This window comes from Epinephelus lanceolatus, chromosome 16, assembly GCF_041903045.1.
Source record: "Epinephelus lanceolatus isolate andai-2023 chromosome 16, ASM4190304v1, whole genome shotgun sequence".
NCBI lineage: Eukaryota > Metazoa > Chordata > Actinopteri > Perciformes > Serranidae > Epinephelus > Epinephelus lanceolatus.
Window position 1 is genome coordinate 35,293,222 of NC_135749.1, and position 25,848 is coordinate 35,319,069.

Here is a 25,848-nt window from a genome sequence, read left to right on the forward strand (position 1 = left end):
GCACGACAAACTGACGCAGCCCAGCAGTGTATCATACCACTGCAAAAGGTGGCTTTTGGCATCAGTGTTCGACGCTGAAATCACTGACAAAGTAACGGTATTTGATGTCTTAGGAATAAGAACAGCCTGGTGATCACTTCCTGGGTGTTGCCAGGGTTCCCTTGAGCAAGGCACCACATCCCCAAACTGCTCCAGGGGCGCCGTACTATAGCTGACCTGCTCTATTTCCCTTAATTACATATATGTGGTCAACATATTGTCACTCCCAAACTATGACTTATCAATGCTTATGTCTTGGTACATTTACATATGGCGCATAAAACACCTCATATTTATGTTTTTTTTCCTCGTGCAACAATAGTGGTTACGTTTAGAAAAAAACATCATGGCCTTACAGGGGCTTTCCAGCTCCTTAAGTTAAGCTGTTTTCCAGTGGCGTTTCAAACTAAAGCCAATCAGCAGTGTATCATAACACTGCGAAAGGATGGCTTTTCTCATTAGTGTCTGACATGGAAATCACAGAACAAGTGGCAGTATTTGACAACTTTTGAATGGGAATGAGTTGCTGTGGTGTGTAAAAAGAGGGTAAGTGAAAGCTACACTTCAACAGCCAGTTAATCTGAAAATTATGTGGACTGACAAGTGACAATAAATAAATAAATTAAGAGGAATGCAAACAGGGCAGGCTTCAAAATCAACTCATAAAACAGATTTTGATGAAAATAATGATCAAATGAAAAAATATTTTTTCATTTAAAGGAATTGGCGGGCCCTAAAACCTATGTGGCAGCAATGTTGAAACTTCTAAAACCTACTGGTCACACACACACAAGTAGGAATAAAATCTCTGATAATGAATTTTCCATGTATAACAACTAATGTAATCAGGTAGTGCTCAAGTACCATGCCCTAGGTGCCCTTTTTGCAAGATATTGTTTTTCTTCTGTATTTCTTTTAATACATTTATATTTCAGGTTTTAAATGTGGTCTATGGCATCAATTCTCAATCAAAAGTGTGTTGTATGCCTGACAACTGCATTTGAGTCTCCTCTTCAGAATCAGAATCAGAATCAGAAATACTTTATTGATCCCAGAGGGGAAATTATTTATATTACAGGTGCTCCTTGCAAGAGAGGAAAGATATGTGAAAATATAAGAAATTTAAACGATAGTATTTACAAATATATAGTTAAATAAACAGGAATTATTAACAAACTCTTCAACTTCTCTGTGGCAGAATTGTGACACAAATCAACCATACCTGCCTTCATTAACAGCCAAATAATGATAGTGTCTGCCTTACGCCTCAGCATTGTTTGTCACTGCTGTGAAATTTAACCTCTATTACAGTAAAACATCTCAGTACAGCCAGTCTAGCTTAGGCAATAACCCCCAGTAAGCTTACAGTAACAACAAGTTGTACAACCACACTGTATCCCTCCCTCTGGCAGATTTGGGTGTGTGGAGACAAATGCTGAATTGCTTTACCACTTCAACGTGTCTTTTTAACCTAAAACTCAGTTTCAAATAATGTTTATGTCTCCCACACCGCTGCTCTAATTATTGATTTAGAGAAAAATGACATGCAGTTTGGGGCTGCGCTATGTAAAAAGCAGCAGAGGAGGATTGCGGAGCTGCACATGTCTGTTCTCTAGGATTCTTTAAGAAAATTTAAAGCTTATTTAGAATATAATTATATGAATTAGCCCATGACTATTTAAAAAAGAACAAAGGAGAAGAGAATGAGGAGAGGAGGAGAACAAATTGAGAAGAGAGGAGGAGAGCAAAGGAAAAGGCTGGGGAATAAAGTGAAGAGAGGAGAGGAGAGGAGAACGCACTTACCCTGATTGTTGCAGCTCAGGCCTACATTTTAGTTTGGAGGGTAGATTGGTTGGCTTATTGTTTAATTTATTCGGAGAACAATGTTCATTTTGTGTAAATATTTGTTGATTTCAGTGGTCATTTTCTTTATATACCACTAAAGTGCACACAACGTGACATTGGTTTACTGTTGCCTCTTTTTTCTTTTGTTGTTTTTCTTCCACTTGAGCACCTACCCTGCAAAATGTCTGAGTATAGCACAGAATAAAAATGGTCCATTGTGACGCCTACAGTAACAGGACAATTCATTTAATTAATGTAATGTCCTGTTCTAAACTTAAAGGTGTTCCTAACATGACAGTTACTACCAACATAAAATAAACAATACATTTCCTAATTACTGGTGTGGATAAAATGTCACTGAACAAGTTACACGTCTCTATTAACCATGGACCAGCCATGAACCGCCTTAATAAGGGTGGGGAAACCGTAATCATCATTATTTTTAATAAGTACATTTGCTGTGACGTGCATCTCACAAGATTCTTTTTTCTCTTTAACGTCATCATTAAATAATCCTATAAGGATAAATAGGAGGCAAAGGAGACCAAGAAACAGAGAGCAAAGACAGACTCAAGAAGAACAGAGATACAGCTGAAGAAATCACTTCACTTTACCTGACTACAACATCCAAGTGAGTATTTCACTGAGAATTTAAGTTCACTTTGATTTTTAGAAGTTTAGTTCCTTATCTGATTAAATGTTTTATTATTATTATTGTTTTGTTTTTGTTTTTTGGTATGACAACTTGAAATATTTGCAAATTTTACAAATGCTTTGAAATACGCAAATTTAATTTGGTGAACAAATGTTTTATTTTACTTTTGTAACTAAACATGTCTCAATATTAGTGTAGTAAAATTATTTATTTTCTACATATTTACAAAAATGTTATCAGTCTTATCCTTTGATTACATGATTGTAACATAAAATGCTTCTTGTGTTAAGATGTTTGTTGGTCCTGGTTACTCTGGTGTGAGGCTTTGCTGCCAGGTTTTTTTTTGTTTGTTTGTTTTGTTTTTTTGGAGAGGAAAAATATTGCTCCTGGAAGGCACATATTTGGCCTCTGAGCATTTTGTCTTTTTTGACTTTTTAAATGCAGATTTTATGCATTTTACACAAATCTTTGACATTCTCCAAATCCCTAAATGCAGCAACGGTATACCAACGGCAAGAGGTGCATAGTCATGCAGACTCAGCCAGGGAGCTGTTCAGCTGTTCCTTACATATTTGGTTAGATATGTATCGGATCAGAAGGACTTGAAAATGTTGGAATCTGCTGGTGGTTGTTTTTGAAGCTGTTGGCCTGTGTTGAAAGTTGTCCGTCTGTAGGACCGTGAGATTTTTAGCAATGAAATGCTGATGTGATTCAATGTTTTTCTAAGAGATCTTTCTAAAGAGGTCTGTCATTCATTGATTTTGAATTGGAGCTGCTACAGAAACACTTGTGTCAAATTAGTTCATAGTACCATGGTCTTTTGTGTTGGGTGTAGCTGCATTTACCTTCAAACATCTCCAACCAGCAAAGCTTCTTTTACTATTGTGAACCACAGGAGCTGGCTTCAACAAGAAATAAGCTTGTATCTTGTTTAAACTTTACAGTGTGTTGAGACCATTTTTATTTGCTCTTTTTTTTTTAAATTTGCAATACCAGTCATGTCCACTTGTAGAGAAAATGGCAATTTAATGCAGGAGGAAAAAGTGCGTAAAACATTTTTATTTTATTTTTTTGTTTTTAATCAAATTAGATATATTTATGTAGCGCCCAGTGCCTTACCTGGTAGTGTGGGTGCTCCAAGTACAAAGCCTATGTCCTTGTCACAACAGCCGCAGGTTGGATTCCAACCTACGGCTCATGCTGCATGTCGTCCTCTCTCTCCCCCTCTCATTCTCAGTCCTATCCATTATAGGCAAAAAGCCAAAAAAATCTTTTAAAAAAGATGACCACTTCACACGAATGTTGGACCCCAAAAACAATCCAAAATACCTTTTCTTCCTAGCACCTTCCTGGATTTGCATTGTATTGCCATATATTACGTGACACATGCTAACAAAGTTCAGAACTGAAGCCTCGATGAAATGTTAATGTTCTGAAATGTACAATGTTAGATATGCCCTATGAGAAAAGAAGAATGTTATTATTCATTAACAATATACATGTAGAGATTGAAGATCCCCTTACTATTTTTCATTTTCTTACAACAGATGATCATAAATAGTTTTGGAGGGGAAAGGAAAGAAGAGCGGAAGAAAAGCACAATGATTATGAAGACCTTTATCCTTGTCCTTATACTTATTGGTAAGTAACATAAGAAAGACATTTACATTGGAAAACACAACTAAACATGACAACATATGACTGAACTCTGACAAAATTCTTAATTTGTAACAGCATCCAACAGCCAGCCTGCTCAGGGAAGCCTGAAACAGAAGTGTCCCAGAACAACCACAATGGCCCCAAACACAACTACAGCTGCCCCAACAATCACTACAACCACAACAGGACCATCCCCAAGAGGAAATGCAGGAAGTGCGACAGCAGCAGCAACAGCAGCAGCAATAGCAGCAGCAGCAGCAGCAACAGCAGCAACAGCAGCAGAGGTCACTACTGGCCCCGCCGCTGCAGAAGCTGCAGCAGCTGCAGCAGCTGCTGCTGAGGCTGCACAAAGCTTAGCATTAGTTTCCTCACTGGTAAATAGTGGAATAATAACACCAACAGCAGCAGCAGAGCAAGTAAAAACAGCAACAGAAAAAGCCAAAGAAGCTTTAAGTGCTGCCAGAAAAGCCATTGAAGCAACACCAACAATAACACCTGAAGTCATAGAAAACATTGCAGAGGCAGCATCAAATGCATCAGTTGCTGCAGATAAAGCAGCAGAGGCGGCAGAGAAGGCTGCAAATGCAACAACACCAGATGCTACAGAGGAAGCTACAGCAGCTGCAACAGAGGCGGCAGCAGATGCAGCAAGAGCTATTGCAGCAATACAAGCAGCATTAACAGCAGCTAAAAACCAAACATCTGAAGAAACACCAGCAATCCAGTTATCTATGGTAGCAGCAGAAAAAGCAGCAGAAATCACAGCAGCTGCTGGAAACACAACAACTAAAGAAACAGAAGCTGAAAAGGCAGAGAAAGCAGCTAAAATAGCTGCTGAAGCCGCAAAAGCAGCTGTAGCAGCTGCAGCAGCAATAGTTACTGCAACAACAACTAAACCGCCTACAGCAACACCTACAGCTGCAGAAAAACCAGCAGGGGCAGAACCAATACCACCCCAAACCACAAGCATAACAACGACAACAGGACCATCCCAAGGAGGAAATGCAGGAAGTGCGAGAGCAGCAGCAACAGCAGCAGCGATAGCAGCAGCATCGGCAGCAACAGCTGCAAGAGCAGCAGAAAATGCTACTGAGCCCCACGCTTCACAAGCTGCAGCAGCTGCAGCAGCTGCTGCCGAGGCTGCACAAGATGCAGCATTAGCTTCCGCACTGGTAAATGATGGAAAACTATCACCAAAAGCAGCAGCAGAACTAGCAAAAACAGCAACAGAAAAAGCCAAAGAAGCTTTAAGTGCTGCCAAAAGAGCATTTGAAGCAACACCAACATCAACACCTGAAATCATAGACAAAATTGCAGAGGCAGCATCAAATGCATCAGCTGCAGCAGATAAAGCAGCAGCGGCGGCAGAGAAGGCTGCAAATGCAACAACACCAGATGCTGTGGAGGAAGCTACAGCAGCTGCAACAGAGGCTGCAGCAGATGCAGCAAGAGCTCTAGCAGCAATGCAAGCAGCATTAACAGCAGCACCTGGAGCAAACACAGAAACACCAGCAATCCAGCTGTCCATGAAAGCAGCAGAAAAAGCAGCAGAAGCCACAGCAGCTACTGGAAACACAACATCTAATGAAACAGAAGCTGAAAAGGCAACCGAAGCAGCTGAAATAGCTAAGAAAGCAGCAGCAGCAGTCCTTTCTGCAATGATTCCTCAAAAGCCTACAGCAACAACAGCAGGACCAGCACCAACTGCAAGAAGTGCAAGAGCAGCAGCAACAGCAGCAGCGATAGCAGCAGCATCGGCAGCAACAGCAGCAACAGCAGCAGAAAACGCCATTGGCCCCGCCGCTGCAGAAGCCGCAGCAGCTGCAGCAGCTGCTGCTGAGGCTGCACAAGACGCAGCATTAGCTTCCGCACTGGTAAATGATGGAAAACTATCACCAAAAGCAGCAGCAGAACTAGCAAAAACAGCAACAGAAAAAGCCAAAGAAGCTTTAAGTGCTGCCAAAAGAGCAATTGAAGCAACACCAACAATAACACCTGAAGTCATAGAAAAAATTGCAGAGGCATCATCAAATGTATCAGTTGCTGCAGATAAAGCAGCAGAGGCAGCAGAGAAGGCTGCAAATGCAACTACATCAGATGCTGTAGAGGAAGCTACAGCAGCTGCAACAGAGGCGGCAGCAGATGCAGCAAGAGCTATTGCAGCAATACAAGCAGCATTAACAGCAGCTAAAAACCAAACATCTGAAGAAACACCAGCAATCCAGTTATCTATGGTAGCAGCAGAAAAAGCAGCAGAAGCCACAGCAGCTGCTGGAAACACAACAACTAAAGAAACAGAAGCTGAAAAGGCAGAGAAAGCAGCTAAAATAGCTGCTGAAGCCGCAAAAGCAGCTGTAGCAGCTGCAGCAGCAATAGTTACTGCAACAACAACTAAACCGCCTACAGCAACACCTACAGCTGCAGAAAAACCAGCAGGGGCAGAACCAATACCACCCCAAACCACAAGCATAACAACGACAACAGGACCATCCCAAGGAGGAAATGCAGGAAGTGCGAGAGCAGCAGCAACAGCAGCAGCGATAGCAGCAGCATCGGCAGCAACAGCTGCAAGAGCAGCAGAAAATGCTACTGAGCCCCACGCTTCACAAGCTGCAGCAGCTGCAGCAGCTGCTGCCGAGGCTGCACAAGATGCAGCATTAGCTTCCGCACTGGTAAATGATGGAAAACTATCACCAAAAGCAGCAGCAGAACTAGCAAAAACAGCAACAGAAAAAGCCAAAGAAGCTTTAAGTGCTGCCAAAAGAGCATTTGAAGCAACACCAACATCAACACCTGAAATCATAGACAGAATTGCAGAGGCAGCATCAAATGCATCAGCTGCAGCAGATAAAGCAGCAGCGGCGGCAGAGAAGGCTGCAAATGCAACAACACCAGATGCTGTGGAGGAAGCTACAGCAGCTGCAACAGAGGCTGCAGCAGATGCAGCAAGAGCTCTAGCAGCAATGCAAGCAGCATTAACAGCAGCACCTGGAGCAAACACAGAAACACCAGCAATCCAGCTGTCCATGAAAGCAGCAGAAAAAGCAGCAGAAGCCACAGCAGCTACTGGAAACACAACATCTAATGAAACAGAAGCTGAAAAGGCAACCGAAGCAGCTGAAATAGCTAAGAAAGCAGCAGCAGCAGTCCTTTCTGCAATGATTCCTCAAAAGCCTACAGCAACAACAGCAGGACCAGCACCAACTGCAAGAAGTGCAAGAGCAGCAGCAACAGCAGCAGCGATAGCAGCAGCATCGGCAGCAACAGCAGCAACAGCAGCAGAAAACGCCATTGGCCCCGCCGCTGCAGAAGCTGCAGCAGCTGCAGCAGCTGCTGCTGAGGCTGCACAAGACGCAGCATTAGCTTCCGCACTGGTAAATGATGGAAAACTATCACCAAAAGCAGCAGCAGAACTAGCAAAAACAGCAACAGAAAAAGCCAAAGAAGCTTTAAGTGCTGCCAAAAGAGCAATTGAAGCAACACCAACAATAACACCTGAAGTCATAGAAAAAATTGCAGAGGCATCATCAAATGTATCAGTTGCTGCAGATAAAGCAGCAGAGGCAGCAGAGAAGGCTGCAAATGCAACTACATCAGATGCTGTAGAGGAAGCTACAGCAGCTGCAACAGAGGCGGCAGCAGATGCAGCAAGAGCTATAGCAGCAATACAAGCAGCATTAACAGCAGCACCTGGAGCAAACACAGAAACACCAGCAATCCAGCTCTCAGTGGTAGCAGCAGGAAAAGCAGCAGAAGCCACAGCAGCTGCTGGAAACACATCTAATGAAACAGAAGCTGAAAAGGCAACCGAAGCAATCGAGAGAGCCAAGGAAGCAGCTGCAGCAGCTGCAGCAGCTGCAGCAGCAGTTGTTTTTTCAACAACTCCTCAAAATCCTACAGCAACAACAGCAATGGCTTCAACTAACAACAGAGCAGTCACCTCAACACTGGCACCAACAGAAGCTGCCACAGTGACAGCAGCAGCAGCCTCTGCAGCAGCAGCAGCAGCTTCAGCAGCAGCAGCGGCAGCGGGAGCTACTTCTACAGCCGTTGGAGCGACAACATCCCCAACTGCAGAAAGAGCAATTATTGCTGCAATGGAAGCAGCCAGAGTTGCTACATTAGTGGCAACAGGGAAAGCACAGCCCACACTGGCAGCAGAGGCAGCAGCAGAAGCTGCTGAAGCCGCCAAGGCAGCAGCGATTGCAGCAGTACAAGAAGCAACAACAGCACCAGCATCAAAAGCAGAAGCAGTTGCACGAGTTGCAAATGCATCATCAATAGCAGCAAAGGCTGCTGAAGAAGCAGCAACAGCAGCCAAAATGGCCGCCTTGGGGAAACCATCAGCAATCGCAGAAGCAAGAGAAGCTGCAGATACAGTGGCTAAAAAATCAATAGATGTAGCAGAAATATTAAAAACAGAATTATCATCCTCCAGTGGGCCAACAGCAATATCAATATCAGCAGCACAAGCAGTGGCAGAAATGGCTGAAGCAACAGCAATGACAGCATTAACAGCAACTGGAACCACAACAACAGAAGACATAGCAGCATTAATGGCAGCAGCATCAAAGGCAACAGCAAGATCTGCAGCAGCAGCAGCAAGAGCAGCAAAAGCCGCACTCCCAAATGGAGGCAGCAATCAAGGTAATAATAATTTTACACTTTGACTTAATTTTTATTTGTGCCTTAGCACCGACTGGTGCGATTCTGCCACTGGGGGACACCACAAATGCAAAAAGTTTATATGTCATAATTGGCTGCATGGGTCCATACAAATTTCGGTTAGCATGGTCTAGGATCATGACTCAGTTAATGCATAAAATTAGGTAATGGCTGATTAAAGTTTTTTGACCTTTCACATTCCAAACTTAAAACAATCACAATTAATCACCTGTATATCCCACAGAGCTGATTTTTTTTTCAGCACATCCACTGACCTGTGACAAAAGTTTGCCTTACTGCTACCTATTATCAATCCAAAAGTTCCTACTTCATAATTTTCAAAATATGCTAAATCAATTAACATCTATTCACAAAGCCTTAATTTAGATGCTACTGAAATTGACACACATTTTTCTTTAAGGATATCACTTTTATTTAGTTTAAGTTCATGACAGTATTTTTTACTGCTCATCCTTGTTTTAGTTTCCATTAATAACCCTTTAACAATTTATCCACAGTGCTACCAACAGCAGCATCCACTAAAACAACAGCAGCAGCACCAGCCATAGAGAGTCCTGAAATAGCAGCAGCAGTGTCAACATCTACAGCAGCAGCAGCAGCAGCAACAGCAATAGCAGCCTCAACAGCAGTAGCCTCTGGAACAACGACATTCGAAGAAATAGAAACTGCAGTACAAGCTGCTCAGGTAGCAGCTAGAGCTGCCACATTAGCTGCAGCAGGAGAAGTACCAGCATCACTGGCAGCACTAGCAGCCAGAAACGCAGCAGACGCAGCAGACGCAGCAGCACTAGCAGCAATAGAGGCACAATTACCAGATTCATCAGCGGTGGCAGAGGCAGCAACAGAAGCTGCAGTAGCAGCACGAGCAGCAGCAGAAGCAGCAACACTGGCAGCTTCAGAAACAGCAACACCAGAAGCAATTAAAGCAACTGCAGAAGCCTCAAAAACGTTGTCAAAGGCAGCAGAAGGCGCATTAAAAGCATTATTAGCAGTCACAGAGGAGGAAGCAGCAGAATTGACAGAGGCATCACGTTTAGCCATACCCATTGCAGAAACAGTGGCAGATATGGCAGAGGCAACAGCAATTACAGGAAAAACAGTAGCAGAAGCTGCAACGGCAAACAGCACAGACATAATGACATCAACAGCACAAGCGGCAGCAAGAGCTGCAACAGCTGCAGCAAAAGCAGCTAAAGGAGTACTACCAAAACCATCTGAAGGGACTGCCACAACACCAAGACCAACTACCATGAATGCTACAGTTGCCAAAACAGCAGCACCAAAAGATAATGGAGCATTAACAGGGACAAATGCACCTGCAACAATGGCAGCAACAACTACAGCTCAAGGATCAGCTACGGCAAAGAAAGCAGCTGTGGCTGGGATGGCATCAGGGGCTGCGGCAGCAGCCGCCGCAGCCTCAACAGCAGCATTAGCTGCTGGACCAGAAGCAAGGGTGGCAGCAGAAAAAGCAGCAAATGCTTCAAAATTAGCAGCATTAGCTGCTGAACTACTAGCACATGATAAAATAACAGTGGAGGAGGCAGCAGCTGCAGCAAGAAAAGCATCTGATGCAGCAGAGGCAGCATCACTTGCAGCAATACAAGCAGCATCAGCAGCATCACCAGAATCAGCAGCACTGCGCGCAGCGAAAATAGCAGCATCAGCAGTCAAATCAGCAGGAGCCGCAAAAACAGCGGCAAATGCAGCAACAATGGCAGCATCATCAAATTCAACACCAGAAATACTTTCAGAAGCTGTAGCAGCTGCCAGAATCGTGGAAGACGATTTAGAAGAAGCAGCAGGAGACTTAGCAGAAATATTAACAAGCAGCACAGGGCTAACAGCAGCAGAGCGTGCAGCAATTGCAGAGGCACAATCGGTGGCACAGATAGCACATGCAACAGCAGTGGCAACAGAAACAGCAGTAGAGGCCGCAGCAACAGGAAATGCACCAGGCCTAGCAGGAATAATTACATCAACAACACAGGCAGCAGCAGCAGGAGCAACAGCTGCAGCAACAGCAGCAGGTGCAGCAATGTCAAGATTTCCCACTGGCAATGCAGGAACAGCAACAACAGCAGCAGCAGCAGCAGCAGCAGCAACAACCACAACAACAACGGCTGGTGGCTCAGCAGCAGCAGCTGCCATCAACAACAAAATCAGTGTGGTTTCTGTCACAGTGGCTGTCATAGCTGCTGTGCTTCTATAAAGAGCCACAGAATTCAGCTACAGCAGCATGTCATGATTGACGGACTAATAGTTTACCTGATCAATGGACTCATAGTTTACCTGTTACAAAGATATGCTTTGGGTATAAAATAGAAAAATTTAATCATTACTTTTACTAATCAATAGCAGTTGCAAACATGGCTGATATTTAATCTTTTGAATAGGTGTAAATTCTTAAAATATTTTATTTATTATCCTATTTATTGTGTGCATGCGTGTGTGTGCGTGTGTGTGTGTACCAGTTCTGTTCATCATTTAAATGAAGTTCTAAATATTGAAGAAAACTTTTTGATTGAAATCCTGTAAATATTATATTGCACTTATTAGTATTTTAAATTGTGAATGATGGTAATTGTAAACAGCTGCACCTAATTTATATTTTTAAAAAAAATGTAAGCTTGCTTATCAATAAATTTATGAGAACTGCATTTTTGGCTCAGTCTGTTTCATTCCACCCATCACGAACAGTTCAAACTCTCAATTTGAAAGTTTAACAGATTTCAGCGTTTTCAAAGATACCAAATTTGTCAGAATTTATTTTGGGGAGTCTTAGAAAACAAATGTTTGAAGAGGAAGAGCTGAAACAAGATGATAAAGATTATATATTTGATAGCAGATAGCAGTGTGGAATAAGATGATTTGTTTTAATTTGAAGCTATAAAAGGTATAAAAGGTAACCAAAAAAAGGGAAAGAGGAAATTGCTTTACAGGGAATTTATGTGGTTTATTGGTGTATGACATAAACATGCAAGAGAAAAGAAATAAAAGCTAAAAGATAGTAGCAAAAAAAATCAAGAAACAGAAATGTAGAAGAAAATGACTAAAAATATTTTATAAAAATCCTAGAAAAGATATGTGTAATATATCTAAATTAAATTCAAAAAGCTGTATATTTTTTGGGTAGCTCAGTCCATAGGGACTTGGTTTGGGAACCAGAGGGTCGCCTGGTCAAGTTCTTGCCCAGACCCAGCTGAGTAAGGCACCAAACCCCCAACTGCCAGGGTGCCCATCCATGGGCAGTCCACTCACCCCAAAACTTGTGCATGTGTGTGTATTTCAGGCCTGTCTGTATATGACAACAGAGTGAAAAAAAATTGAAATCCTCAGGGATTAATAAAGTTAAAGTTAAACAAGGTTTAAAATAAATGTGCAATGTGCAAAGATATAGTCTCAAAGATGTCCTGATATCTGATTACAACTACTTTATTTTGTGACAAAAAGCATTTATTGCTATAGTGTTTTTAAATGCTAAATACAGGGGAGGTAAAGTGTTACCAGGAATTGAAAACATTATATATACAACATAAACTTAAAGATTTCTTATGGATGAACAGATAAAATAAAAATCAACTACAACAAAATGACAGATTTTTATTTAAAAACAAATGTCTGTAATAATATCCAGCTCAGTCTTTAACTACTCGTCATCTGCTGTTCATCTGTATGATGGAGAAACAGCACAAAAGTTGTTGGGGGGATGACAGACCCTCTTCTTGTGTTCTACAAATTATTCTACAAATACGTATACCTTGGAACATATGATGGGTACTTGGATAAATAATCACTTTATATTTGTCAAAAGATCAAGGTAAGAAGTATCAATACTGATTTATCCTAGTTTTTTAAGACACATGACATGACGCAACAATACTAGTGACTGAGTGAGTGTGTGTGTGTGTGTGTGTGTGTGTGTGTGTGCGTGTGTGTGCATGTGTGCGTGTTTGTATTATGGCTCGAAAGGAACCGATAGTAAAATAACCATAATAACAATAATAATAATAATAATAATAGTGGTAGTAGTAATAATAATCATCATCATCATCATCTTGGATGGGAGAAAATAATAATAATAATAATAATAATAATAATAATAATAGTAATAATAACAACAACAGTATTAATAATAATAATATACTAATAATAATAATATATTAGTAGAGATGATAATAACAGCAATAATAATAATCATCATCATCGAAATTGGAGGGATGGGGAGGAGAGGAGAAGAAAAAATATATACATACATATAAGTCCAAGTTATTATATTAATATATAATAATTAATATGAATCAGAGTCAGAGGTTACCTCGGATCCCCCTGCGGCCGCAGCGTAGGCCGAACCCCGCCACACACACACACACACACACACACACACACACACACACACACACACAGGCACGCGCAACCCCCCCCCCCCCCCCCCCCCCCATTTTCTGTCCTGTATAGTGAGTTCTGTGGAGTATGTTGTATTGAATTAGTTGTAGATTTGAATTTCTTGTCATGAGATAAATGTTTTGACAGATTTGGTTCCAGGAGTCGGCATCAGGAGCAATTGAGAGGTCATTTTCCCATTGTCTTGTGGGTAGAGACAGAGTTTCATCGGATTGTGACATTATTCTATATATTTTGCTGAGGAGTTTTTTTGTGGAGCAGATGTTAACTAGTTTTGAGGTTGATGGGGGGAGGTCAAGGTTGGTGACTGTGGTGCTGCAAGTGACCTGAATTGATGATTTAAGTTGTAGGTATTCCAGAAATTAATTGCTCCCGATGCCGTACTCCTGGACCAGGTGGGAGAATGGAGCCAGTCTATTGTCCAGAAAAATGTGTTGTAGATGAGTGATCCCTTTTTCTAACCATGTGCGGAAGCAAAGTGGTTTCTTGTTGATGAGAATGTCGGGGTTGTTCCAGATCGGGGTGAATTTTGATGGCCCAAGTGTTGAGTTCGTAATTTTGTGGAATTTCCACCAGGCTGTCAGAGTTGCTGATATTGTTAATGTTTTAAAACAAGGGTGGTGTTTGATGGATTGATTGAGAAATGGTAAGTCTGAGATGGGAATGTTATTACAAACTGTCTGTTCAATATCTGACCATGTGATGTTAGATTGGTGGGGATGGGTCCATTTGTGTATGTATTGTAGTTGATTTGCTAAAAAGTAATGATAAAAATTTGGTGCAGTAAGTCCTCCTTGTGTCTTTGGTTTTTGTAAGGTTGTTAGTTTAATTCTTGTTTTTTTGTTTTTCCAGTAAAATTTTGTTGTGATTGAGTCTAATGGTTTGAACCAAGAAAGGGTGGGTTGGGTTGGAATCATAGTAAAAAGAAAATTGATTTTTGGGAGTACTGTCATTTTAACTGTTGCTATTCTACCTATTATAGAGAGTGGCAGGTTCATCCAACGGAGAAGGTTGTCGGTTATTGTTTTTAGAATTGGGGTGTAGTTGATGCTAAACAGTTCTGACAGCCTGGGGGAAATGTTAATACCCAAATATGTAATGTGACTTGTGCATAAGGGAATAGGTGGAGTGTAGGCTGCCACATCCCAGCTGTTACTGTGCAATGGGAGGATCGAAGATTTAAGCCAGTTTATGGAGTAGTCAGAGATGCAAGAGAATGTTTCTATGAGTTTAATTGTTTTTGGTAAGGATGAGTGGGGGTTTTGTAAAAAAAAAGTAAAATGTCATCGGCATAAAGACTAATTTTGTGGTGTACGTTTTGAGTTTGGATACCTGTGATACTAGTGTTTTAACGGATGGCAGCAGCTAGAGGTTCATTGAAAATGGTGAATAAATAGGGAGAGAGTGGGCATCCTTGCCTTGTCCCCCTATGTAGTGTGAAAGGTTGTGATGTTAGTCCATTGGTGATAACTGTGGCTGAAGGTGTGGTGTATAGAATTTTAACCCAGTTAATAAATGATTCTCCAAAGCCAAATTTTTGCATTGTGGATATGAGAAATAACCAGCTGACCCTGTCAAATGCTTTTTCTGCATCCATACTGACGATAATGTTTGGTTTTTGTTGTTGTGATGAGTAATCCATTATATTGAGGAGTCTGTGTGTGTTATTGGATGAGTGTCTACCTTTAATGAAGCCGGTTTGGTCGGGATGGATTATGGATGAAATTACTTTTTCTATTCTGTGAGTAAGAGTTTTAGTGATAATTTTAATGTCGACATTAAGGAGAGAGATTGCGCGGTAGCTTGATGGTACTGATGGATCTTTCTTGGGTTTAAGGAGTAGGGATATTGTAGCTGTGTTCATGTTTATTGGTATCTTTGAGTTCTTTTTTATTTCCATTGTGAGTCTGTAGAAGAGTGGGGCAAGAATGGGCCAGAAGTGTTTATAGAACTCAGCAGGGAAGCCATCAGGACCTGGTGACTTGTTATTGGGCATATGTTTGGGAGCAGTGGATAATTCATTTTCTGTTATTGGAGATTCAAGTGCAGCTTTTTGGTCAGGGGTAAGGTGTGGTAAGTCAATGTTATTTAAAAATGAGTTTATATCGTTTTGGTTTGGGTTTATTTCTGGGGAATACAATTTGGCGTAAAAGTCTCTGTAAATGTTATTTATTTGATCTGGTGATTGTATTGGCTCCCCTGCTGAATTCCTAATGGTGGAGATTGTTGTTTTTTCTTTATTTTGTTTGATTAGATTTGCAAGAAATTTTCCAGATTTATTGTTATGGTGAAACTGTTCTTATCGGAGTCTGTGTATTAGGAATTGAGTTTTCTTATTTGTAATTTCATTTAATTGAAATTTATATTTTCTTAATTCATTCTGTGTATCTTCTGTTGGATTATTAGCATTGATGGTTTCAAGATGTGCAATTTTTTGTTCCAGTTCTGTTTCTTGTTGTTGTTCTTTCTTTTTTTTGTAAGTGGAGAATGAAATGATTATGCCTCTTAAAACTGCTTTCCCTGTTTCCCACAGAATAGACGGAGATGACTTTGGTGAATCATTTATTTCAAGGAAGGATGCCCACTCTTTTTTAATAAGGTTGTCAAATTCTGGATCTGAGAGAAGGGATGTGTTAAAGCGCCATCTAGTACAGGGTTTATATGGGTTGGCTCGATTCCATGTGAATGTTACTTGGGCATGATTACTTATGATAATGGGGTGGATCTTTGAATCGGAGATGTTAGATATAATTGCGTTACTGGTAAGAAAAAAGTCAATTCGTGAGAATGATTGGTGAACCGGAGAGAAGAATGAGTATTGTCTTGTGGATGGGTGGTGTATACGCCAACTATCGCCAAGACCAATATCGCTCATGAACTGGCTTATTGTTTCTGTGGACTGCCAGATGCGTTTGATTGATGTGTTACTTCTGTCTAATGATAGGTTGATGACTTTGTTAAAATCTCCTCCTATAATGATTGGGCCATTGGAGTTGATGGAAATGGTAGAGAAAAAGTTGTTAAAGAAAGATGGATTGTCGGTGTTTGGGCCATAAACGTTACCAATTGTGACTGGGCTATTGTTGATTGAAATGTTAATGATAATGTAACGTCCTTCCGGGTCTGAGATGGTGGAGTTGTGGACAAATGGTATTTTGTTGTTGATTAGAATAGAAACCCCTCTTTGTTTTGTGTTATAACAGGCTGAAAATATGTGGGGGAATTGTGATGATTTTAACTTGTTATGGTCTGATTCGGAGAGATGTGTTTGTGTCTGCTTGTAGCTTAGTAAGGTGATTGAATATTTGTATTTTTTTTGCCTGAGAACCAATTCCACGGATGTTCCATGATGCAAATTTTACTGAAGAGATTTTTAAGTAAACAGTTTGAGTCTTATATTAAAGCTTCTGTATGTGTGTGTGTGTGTGTGTGTGTGTGTGCGTGGGATCTACAGACAGTGAACATATAACAGTAAAAACACAAATAACAATTAAGCAAGACATTAGGATAACATAGAAACATAGATAACAAAGAGAGTCCAGGCTGAGCAAAACACATATTGAGGGGAGTGGTGAGACACAGGTGCATTAATGACTAACAGTCCTTAAATTATATGATTTTTTTTTTCTTTATGTGTCCTCGAATGATTGGATGGGGGGAGGATAGAGGGTATGGGGGAGATAGGGGTAGACTGCAGGAGTAGACGGGGTGTGCGCTATGATGTGTGTGTGGCTAATGAGAGAGAGAGACAGAGAGAGAGTGTATGTGTGTGTTCTTGTTTTTTTTTTTTTTGGGTGGGGGGGTGGGGTGGTTAGAAGAGCCAGGGGGTTATGTTTTTGTCACAGTATAGTTGTCCATCAATATAAAGTTTGTCCACGGTGAGTACTGCTTTTCTTCCTTCTGTCATCATGTGTTTGCGGATTGGGTGTAGTTGTTTGCGGCGTTGCATGATTTCTTTGGGGAATTGATCGTTGAGTCCGTAGTCCATTCCTTTGAGCTGTCTGCCTTGACGTTGAACCTGTTGCTTTTGTTTAAAGTGTTCAAATTTGATGACAATTGGACGGGGGCGTTTGTTGGTGGTGTTTTTCTGACCAATTCGGTCACGCGGTGGAATGTAATGGTGTTGACGGTATCTGCAGGGAGTTTGAGCTGTTGGATCATGAAGTCTTCGACTGATTTTTCCGGGTCCTCTGTGGTGTGTTCGGGATTGCCAGTGAAAACGAGATTGTCCCTCATACTGCGTGCTTGTAGGTCGAGAATGGATTCTTTCATGGCTTTGTTGTCATTGGTGACAGAGGTAAGTTGGGCGGAGAGTGACTTGACGGACTGTTTCAGTTATTTGTTCTCCTGGGTGAGTGTGTCAATCTGTTCCTGACTAAATTCAAGGCTGTGACGGAGGGACTGCAATTCTTTGTGCAGTATTTCAATAAGAGCGATTCTGTTATCAAGTCCGGTGAGTTTTTGTTCAATGGAAATGAGGATGTCGCTTACCTCTGAGCAGCACGGTGGTTTCGGGGAGGTGGATGGTGGTGTACCTGAGAATGAAGCTCGGCATGTTCTTTTCCTTTCCATGAGGGGAGTGGAGTGGGAAGTAGAGTTGGAATTGCCGGTTGATGGTGTGTTGCCTTTGTTCATGATACACAGTCTGCTGAAGCACTCGTCAATGTAGTTTTCCAGATGATCCAGGTTTGATGTTATAGTCCAGTGGGATGTCGAAACGGTAGTGAAGAAAGAAAAAAACAAAAACAAAATTGGAAAAAGAATAGGGAGTATCCGAGGGGAAAAGTTTGTTTGAAGTCTAGCAGCCAGGGGCCACCATCTTGGTTCTCGCACTGTCTCGTGAGAGTTGCGTTCACAGCATCAGCGATCCTCCTCCACTCCCTTTATCCTAGTTTTGACAGTGACTGAAACATGGGTTAAATTGTACTACAGGATCAGCTCATGTCACCTCAACTTTATTTGTGTGGTACCTTACAAATAAGAGCTAAAAATGCTTCATAGCAAAATTTACAATAAAAATAGAAATAAATACAAAAACCTACAGCAACAAACAGTATTTTACAAGGCTAAAAATTAAAACACTTTAACAATAAAATATTTTTAATTCAACAAATAAAAGTAGATGGAATAAAATAAAATAAACATCAGTGATAAAAATAATGTTAAAAAAAAAACCAAACAAACAGAAGAACTATGGTTATAATATTACTCCAAGTTAAAAGCCAGATTAAAATTCCAGCCATTTTACAGCATTGTTACATTTGAAACTAGAATTACCGCCTCAAGGTAAGTCAAGTTGCAGTGACCGTTTACATCCATGTTTGTCCAGACTGGTATGTAGCCATGACTGTAGACAATGCTTTGAATATGGATATTGCTGCAAAAAAATTACAAATTCTAAAACATAAATGCTTCACACACCTTCACACTTCATCATTTTATCCTATTACACATTTGTGTGAAGTTTTGTCATAATTACCATATGAATTCTTGAGTTATGGCCAAAAACACGTTTTGTGAGGTCACAGTGATCTTTGACCACCAAAATTTAATCAGTTCATCCTTGAGTCCAGTTGAATGTTTATGCCAAGTTTGATCAAAGTCTCTCAAGGCCTTCTTGAGGTATCAAGTTCACGAGAAAGAGACGATAACCTTGACCTATGATCACCAAATTCAAATCAGTTCATCGTCACTGAGTCCAAGTAAACATTTGTGCCAAATCTGAAGGAATTCCATCAAGGCATTTCTGAAATCTCATGAGAATGGGACATACAGATGGACAGACAACTCAAAAGCATAATGCCTCCTATCACCAGTGAGGATCCATAAGAACATTCAGCTCTAAGAACTTAAAGCAACACAATGGAGGATTGCGCTTTTTCCCCCTACAGACGAAAAATGATATTGTCTGTTACAACTGTCGCAAAAATCTTTCTGCGCATCCATTTGTTGACAAGCCAACGATACTGGTGAACTTCCTGAAGCTGGCTGTGTAATGCGCGATCATCATGGGCCCTATTTAGATGGTCTAAAGCGGACGGCGGAAGGCGCATAATCCATGTCGCAAGTGTCATTGCTATTTAGATGCAGGCGCAGTTGTCATTTTCATGCCCTGCGCCCTCGTCGTCTAACTAGCAAATGAACTTGCGCTTCTCTGGGTGTGTTGGTCTAAAAATGAGGAGTGGTCAGGCGCAGTCATGGCACGTTGCTAGTTAGATGATGTAAAAAGCAAATGCGCCAGTGACCAACAAAAACCTGGTCTAAAGTCAACGGCGCAGTATTTCGTTGTTAAACAAGTTAGTAATATGCGTCTCTAGGCGGGTGCACAACGCGCGTGCACTCTGCTTAGACACACGGAGCAGCCACACATATGCAAGAGATAACAAATAAAAATATGATTACAATGTGAAAGGTTATTATTGTGCACATTAAAATATTTATCAGAAACACGTCTTAATGGTCAGTCATTAATCAGAACGATCTAATCGCAGTAATAATGATCATCATAATCCGGGAGGTCCAAGCTGCAGTGTCCAAATATACGGAACTGCGAGCAGACCTCCACGGGCTGATGATGCATAGCCTGTAAAACGAACTTGTCTTTCCCAAATGAACTGTGATCATTTTGGCATGTAAATCACAAAATCAAAGATGTGAAAACGTTTGATAAACTTTATTTTGACATAAACACAACAATAACCAGCTTCTGTGAACTAAAAACGTAAACTTATAGCCCTACAAGTACAAATGTATACAGTACAGGCCAAAAGTTTGGACACACCTTCTCATTCAATGCGTTTTCTTTATTTTCATTACTATTTACATTGTAGATTCTCACTGAAGGCATCAAAACTATGAATGAACACATGTGGAGTTACGTACTTAACAAAAAAAGGTGAAATAACTGAAAACATGTTTTATATTCTAGTTTCTTCAAAATAGCCACCCTTTGCTCTGATTACTGCTTTGCACACTCTTGGCATTCTCTCCATGAGCTTCAAGAGGTAGTCACCTGAAATGGTTTTCCAACAGTCTTGAAGGAGTTCCCAGAGGTGTTTAGCACTTGTTGGCCCCTTTGCCTTCACTCTGCGGTCCAGCTCACCCCAAACCATCTCGATTGGGTTCAGGTCCGGTGACTGTGGAGGCCAGGTCATCTGCCGCAGCACTCCATCACTCTCCTTCTTGGTCAAATAGCCCTTACACAGCCTGGAGGTGTGTTTGGGGTCATTGTCCTGTTGAAAAATAAATGATCGTCCAACTAAACGCAAACCGGATGGGATGGCATGTCGCTGCAGGATGCTGTGGTAGCCATGCTGGTTCAGTGTGCCTTCAATTTTGAATAAATCCCCAACAGTGTCACCAGCAAAACACCCCCACACCATCACACCTCCTCCTCCATGCTTCACAGTGGGAACCAGGCATGTGGAATCCATCCGTTCACCTTTTCTGCGTCTCACAAAGACACGGCGGTTGGAACCAAAGATCTCAAATTTGGACTCATCAGACCAAAGCACAGATTTCCACTGGTCTAATGTCCATTCCTTGTGTTTCTTGGCCCAAACAAATCTCTTCTGCTTGTTGCCTCTCCTTAGCAGTGGTTTCCTAGCAGCTATTTGACCATGAAGGCCTGATTGGCGCAGTCTCCTCTTAACAGTTGTTCTAGAGATGGGTCTGCTGCTAGAACTCTGTGTGGCATTCATCTGGTCTCTGATCTGAGCTGCTGTTAACTTGCGATTTCTGAGGCTGGTGACTCGGATGAACTTATCCTCAGAAGCAGAGGTGACTCTTGGTCTTCCTTTCCTGGGTCGGTCCTCATGTGTGCCAGTTTCATTGTAGCACTTGATGGTTTTTGCGACTCCACTTGGGGACACATTTAAAGTTTTTGTAATTTTCCGGACTGACTGACCTTCATTTCTTAAAGTAATGATGGCCACTCATTTTTCTTTAGTTAGCTGATTGGTTCTTGCCATAATATGAATTTTAACAGTTGTCCAATAGGGCTGTCGGCTGTGTATTAACCTGACTTCTGCACAACACAACTGATGGTTCCAACCCCATTGATAAAGCAAGAAATTCCACTAATTAACCCTGATAAGGCACACCTGTGAAGTGGAAACCATTTCAAGTGACTACCTCTTGAAGCTCATGGAGAGAATGCCAAGAGTGTGCAAAGCAGTAATCAGAGCAAAGGGTGGCTATTTTGAAGAAACTAGAATATAAAACATGTTTTCAGTTATTTCCCCTTTTTTTGTTAAGTACATAACTCCACATGTGTTCATTCATAGTTTTGATGCCTTCAGTGAGAATCTACAATGTAAATAGTCATGAAAATAAAGAAAACGCATTGAATGAGAAGGTGTGTCCAAACTTTTGGCCTGTACTGTATTTAAAAAAAAAAAAAGCTTTTAGAATGTAAAACTGAAGATCATCTTGTCAGGAGGAGGATGCACAGCGGCTGCACAGCCCGCCGCACAGCCGGGGGCAACTGGGGGAAGCTCCGCAGCCCGCACGCAGCCAAACCAGATGGCCCGGGTGCAGCCACGGGACCAGCCCTTCCTGGACCTTTGGGCGGGGGGGTTCAGGATGCTGGAGAGGGAGCTGGGCTCTCTAACCTTCCGGGTTAAAATAAAATTGAATAACTTACAATTTGTTGACAGCGTTTCTCCCGTGCGCGCGCTCTCTCTTTCTCTCTCGCAGTCTCACTCTGTTTCTTTTCTTTTGACTTTTCTAAGATGACAGATGCTGAATATATACTCCCTATCTGATGCTGTGGCTGTTTGTGGTTGGCTGAGAGGGATGTGAACTCATTAGTTTGCAGCTGTGTGTTGGGTTTCCATTATGCGTGCCAAACGTGCCAAACGTGCCAAACGGTGCCAATCCCCTTTGATCTGACATCAGATGTGACGGGACAGTCGATATAGAGATACATTTATGTGCTGATTGCAGATAGTTGCATTGAATAGTGGTTTTTTTGGGTATTTATTGCATCGTTAATGTGCCTGACATTCTGGAAACCTGCCTGTGAGGTTTTGGTGACGTGTGCGCACTGTCCGCTGGTCAGCCAAACTTCGGCTTACACCGGCTGCGCTCCGCCTGCGCTGACAGTAGACCTGGTTTCAGCTGGCGAGCTTTTAGCGCACCTTCGGCAAAGCCTTTTGGCACGAAACTGTCACTGCGCCAAGCTGGATCTGTCGACACCTCCCCCTGCTGCGCCACCACACCAATCTCAGCACACCTCAGTCTGCCAAACTACCAAACTGAGCACGCCTCGGGTTGCGCTGCTCGAAACTAGCTCTGCGCGGGGTTCGCCACCCTGCGCCACCCTGCACTAGAGCCCATTATCTTAAAATGTACCTGAGGCAGGTCACCAGCGGTTGGGTATCCCTCCTCCTCTTTCAGCTCTGGACAGCGTGTGAAAGACGGGCCAATATTAATCCTTGTTCTAGCTCTTGTTTTATCACTCTCCCGTTTTCTTTTCTTTGTCTCCTCAGACAACACCTTCACCTTCTTCCTTTTCTTTGTTGCTTCAGCCATGACAACCAAGTCTAACTGTTCACCTCGGTTTGGCTACACTACTCTAAAGAGAGGAAGAGGATATAACGAGGAGGGGGATATGACGTATGCCGTAAAGCAGCCAAATTTTTTAGTCCTTTTTGTGTCCTGGTTCCTACACGAACCCCGAAACTGCATAGTGCCAGTGCAAGCAAAACAGACGCTCTCAAGCAATGACAGAGGTGTCATCCAACTTATTGTGAGATGATGTACCATCACAAGGATCTTGGATATATATTTTTAGGGCTCAAAATGTCCATTGTGTTGCTTTAAAAGAGCTAACCAATTACACAAGGATTGTTATAATTATGATGGATACTTTTACATAAATATTTTATATTTACCAGAGTCTGCTTGTTTCTTCATTTGTATTTTGTTTATGTCTGCCTATCATATTGTTCATGTTGTAATTGCCCATTACTGGGCAACAAGTGTCAGTGACTGTGTTTACATGCACAAAATATATAAGTTTTTGACTTCATTTAAATATATATATATATATTTTTTTACTCAGCTGTTTACATGGCTACTGAAAATGAATATTCCATTATTTTTTCTGGTTACATGCAGCCATGCATACACTGAGTAACGTTCCCTCATATGTCGTTTATCATGTCAAAATATCGAAAAGTGGAACAGCTGTTGCTGCTTATGACATTTTGCTGCAGTATTCTTTCAGTTTCCTATCATTGGCAGATGCGTTCAGCCGTGCAAACACAGCCTTCCTCTTTCACGTCTTTAGCAACCGTCTTGAAAAGGTCAACGTTATGATCTTTCCGCATATCCAAAAACCTGTTGATATTTACGTCTTTCATAACTAAAAGTAGGTGTGTTTCTTCTTTGGCTTGCAAACTGATGGTGAGTTGGTTTGTGTACACTGTCTCCATTGAGACACATATTCCAAATGTGCTGTAAACATGTCCAACAAATGCTATTAAAACCCAAATAATATCGGCAGTATCTACACATTTTAATTGAAAAATGCTAAATTCAGAAAAAGCTGAATTCAGAATGTCTAATCAGAATTTACATGACCAGTATCAAATTCAGACTATTATCACATCCATGCTCCAGAATATTAATGGAATATTAGTATGCATGTAGATGTAGTCAGGTCCACTGAGGGGTTATTTTGAAAGTAAAGTCTGTAGATGCACATATGAATATGATCTTTATTGTATGCTTTTTAACAAGTCACCTCTGACACTGCTCTACCATTTTATGGAAGCCCAGTTCCGCCATATCTTTTTTCATCATTTGTAATGGATTTGGATTGTAATGGAAAACTGCTGCACCAGCGCCCCGAGGCTGTTCTGGCTGACTGCAATACATTCCTTTGAGGTGAATATTAAATAACACTATCAGGGTGGTTCACTGTAAGGTGTGGTGCTGGCAGCCACAGGGTGGAAAGGAAATACCAACTAATTAGTGCATTCCAAATATCATACCTTGACTAAAGAAAACACACAGCCGTTATGACAACGCCACACTCCCTAAAACCTCTAAAAGAAAATTACACGTCTTCATCACCCTTCACTAGAACTGAAACTACTATTTAAAATGTTCCTCTGTGCTGGAGAATAACAGTGGGCAGGAAGTAAGGCAAGCTTATTTTGTGAAACACCCTTTAAAGATAAAGGCAATTAAAACACAATGACACCGACAATTGAGACAATCAAAGGGATAAAAGGTGCAGCGTACAGTACATGCAGAAAGTATTCTAACCTCTTTGCTGTCTTCACATTCTGCTATGTTGCAGCCTTACCCTGAAATCATTTAAACTCATTTTTTGCCTCATCAATCTACACCCAACACCCCAAAAATGATTACATACTCAACTTACATACAACTTCTTGGCTATGATGCACCAAGCTTTGCACACCTGGATTTGGGGAATTTCTGCCATTCCTCTTAAGCTTAATAAGGCTGGATGGGGACCTGTGGTGGACAGCCATTTTGAGGTCTCTCCAGAGATGTCTCACTGGGTTTAAGTTAGGGCTCTGGCTGGGCCACTCTAGGACATTCAAGGCATTGTCCTGAAGGGCCAGGACACATTCTGAAACTTTTACTGCCTGGAAAATGCGAGTTCAGTGCTTAACTCTACTCTTGTGTGTCTACTTGCCAGAAATCCCAAGTTTGGAGCTGATATTCTTCTAGGCGTAGTTTTGTGGGTGTGTTTGAGGCCTAAAATATTGTCAGTGGGACTGATGTAAAGTTCTGGTATGCTAAAATAATCAACTTCTCTTTAATATTTACCACACAAGATATCTACTGGCTGTGATTGTTGTTCCTCATCACATGACACACGGTGCGCGTTGCTGCATTCCAAAATATTATCTTTGTTTATCTCACAGCATCTGAACGACCCCTAAGCCACTCCTACGTTGTCTTGGCTGCGTGCTTATGGTCCTCCTCCTGTTGAAAGGTGAACCTTCGGCCCAGTCTGAGGTCCTGAGCATTCTGGACCAGGTTTTTCATTACGGATCTCTCTGTACTTTGCTCCATTCAGCTTTCCCGCAACCCTGACCAGACCCCCAGTCCCTGTCGCTAAAAAACACCCCCACAGCATAATGCTGCTTCCACCTTGCTTCACTGTTGGGATTTTATTGGGCAGGTGATGTCTGATTTCCTCGAGACATGAAGCTCAGAATTTAGGCTGAACAGGTGGTTTCATCGGACCAGAGAGTCTTGTTTCGCAGTCTGAGAGTCTTTCACTGAGGAGAGGCTGGCCACTCTGCCATAAAGTCCAGTGGTCCAGGTGGAGTGTTGCAGTGATGGTTGTTCTTGTGGAAGTTTCTCCACACAGGATCTCTGTAGCTCAGCCAGAGTAATCATCAGTTTCTTGGTCACATCTTTTACCACCCACCACAAAATGTAAACATGAGCCAATGGAGCCTATCCCAGCTGACATTGGGCGAGAGGCAGGGTACACCCTGGACAGGTTGCCAGACTATCACAGAGCTGACACATAGAGACAAACAACCATTCACACTCACATTCACACCTAT

At 41.7% G+C, this 25,848-nt stretch overlaps 1 protein-coding gene across 1 annotated transcript; it reads left to right on the top strand.

Annotated features, from left to right (window-relative positions):
• The first annotated feature begins 2,347 nt into the window (after nucleotides 1-2,347).
• LOC117263663 (uncharacterized) lies at nucleotides 2,348-11,544 on the top strand. The gene is made up of 4 exons (XM_078176022.1): nucleotides 2,348-2,515; nucleotides 4,087-4,180; nucleotides 4,274-8,845; nucleotides 9,382-11,544. The coding sequence occupies exons 2-4, from the start codon at nucleotides 4,087-4,089 to the stop codon at nucleotides 11,094-11,096; spliced, it is 6,381 nt and encodes a 2,126-aa protein (XP_078032148.1). The 5' UTR covers nucleotides 2,348-2,515; the 3' UTR covers nucleotides 11,097-11,544.
• Nucleotides 11,545-25,848: the final 14,304 nt, after the last annotated feature.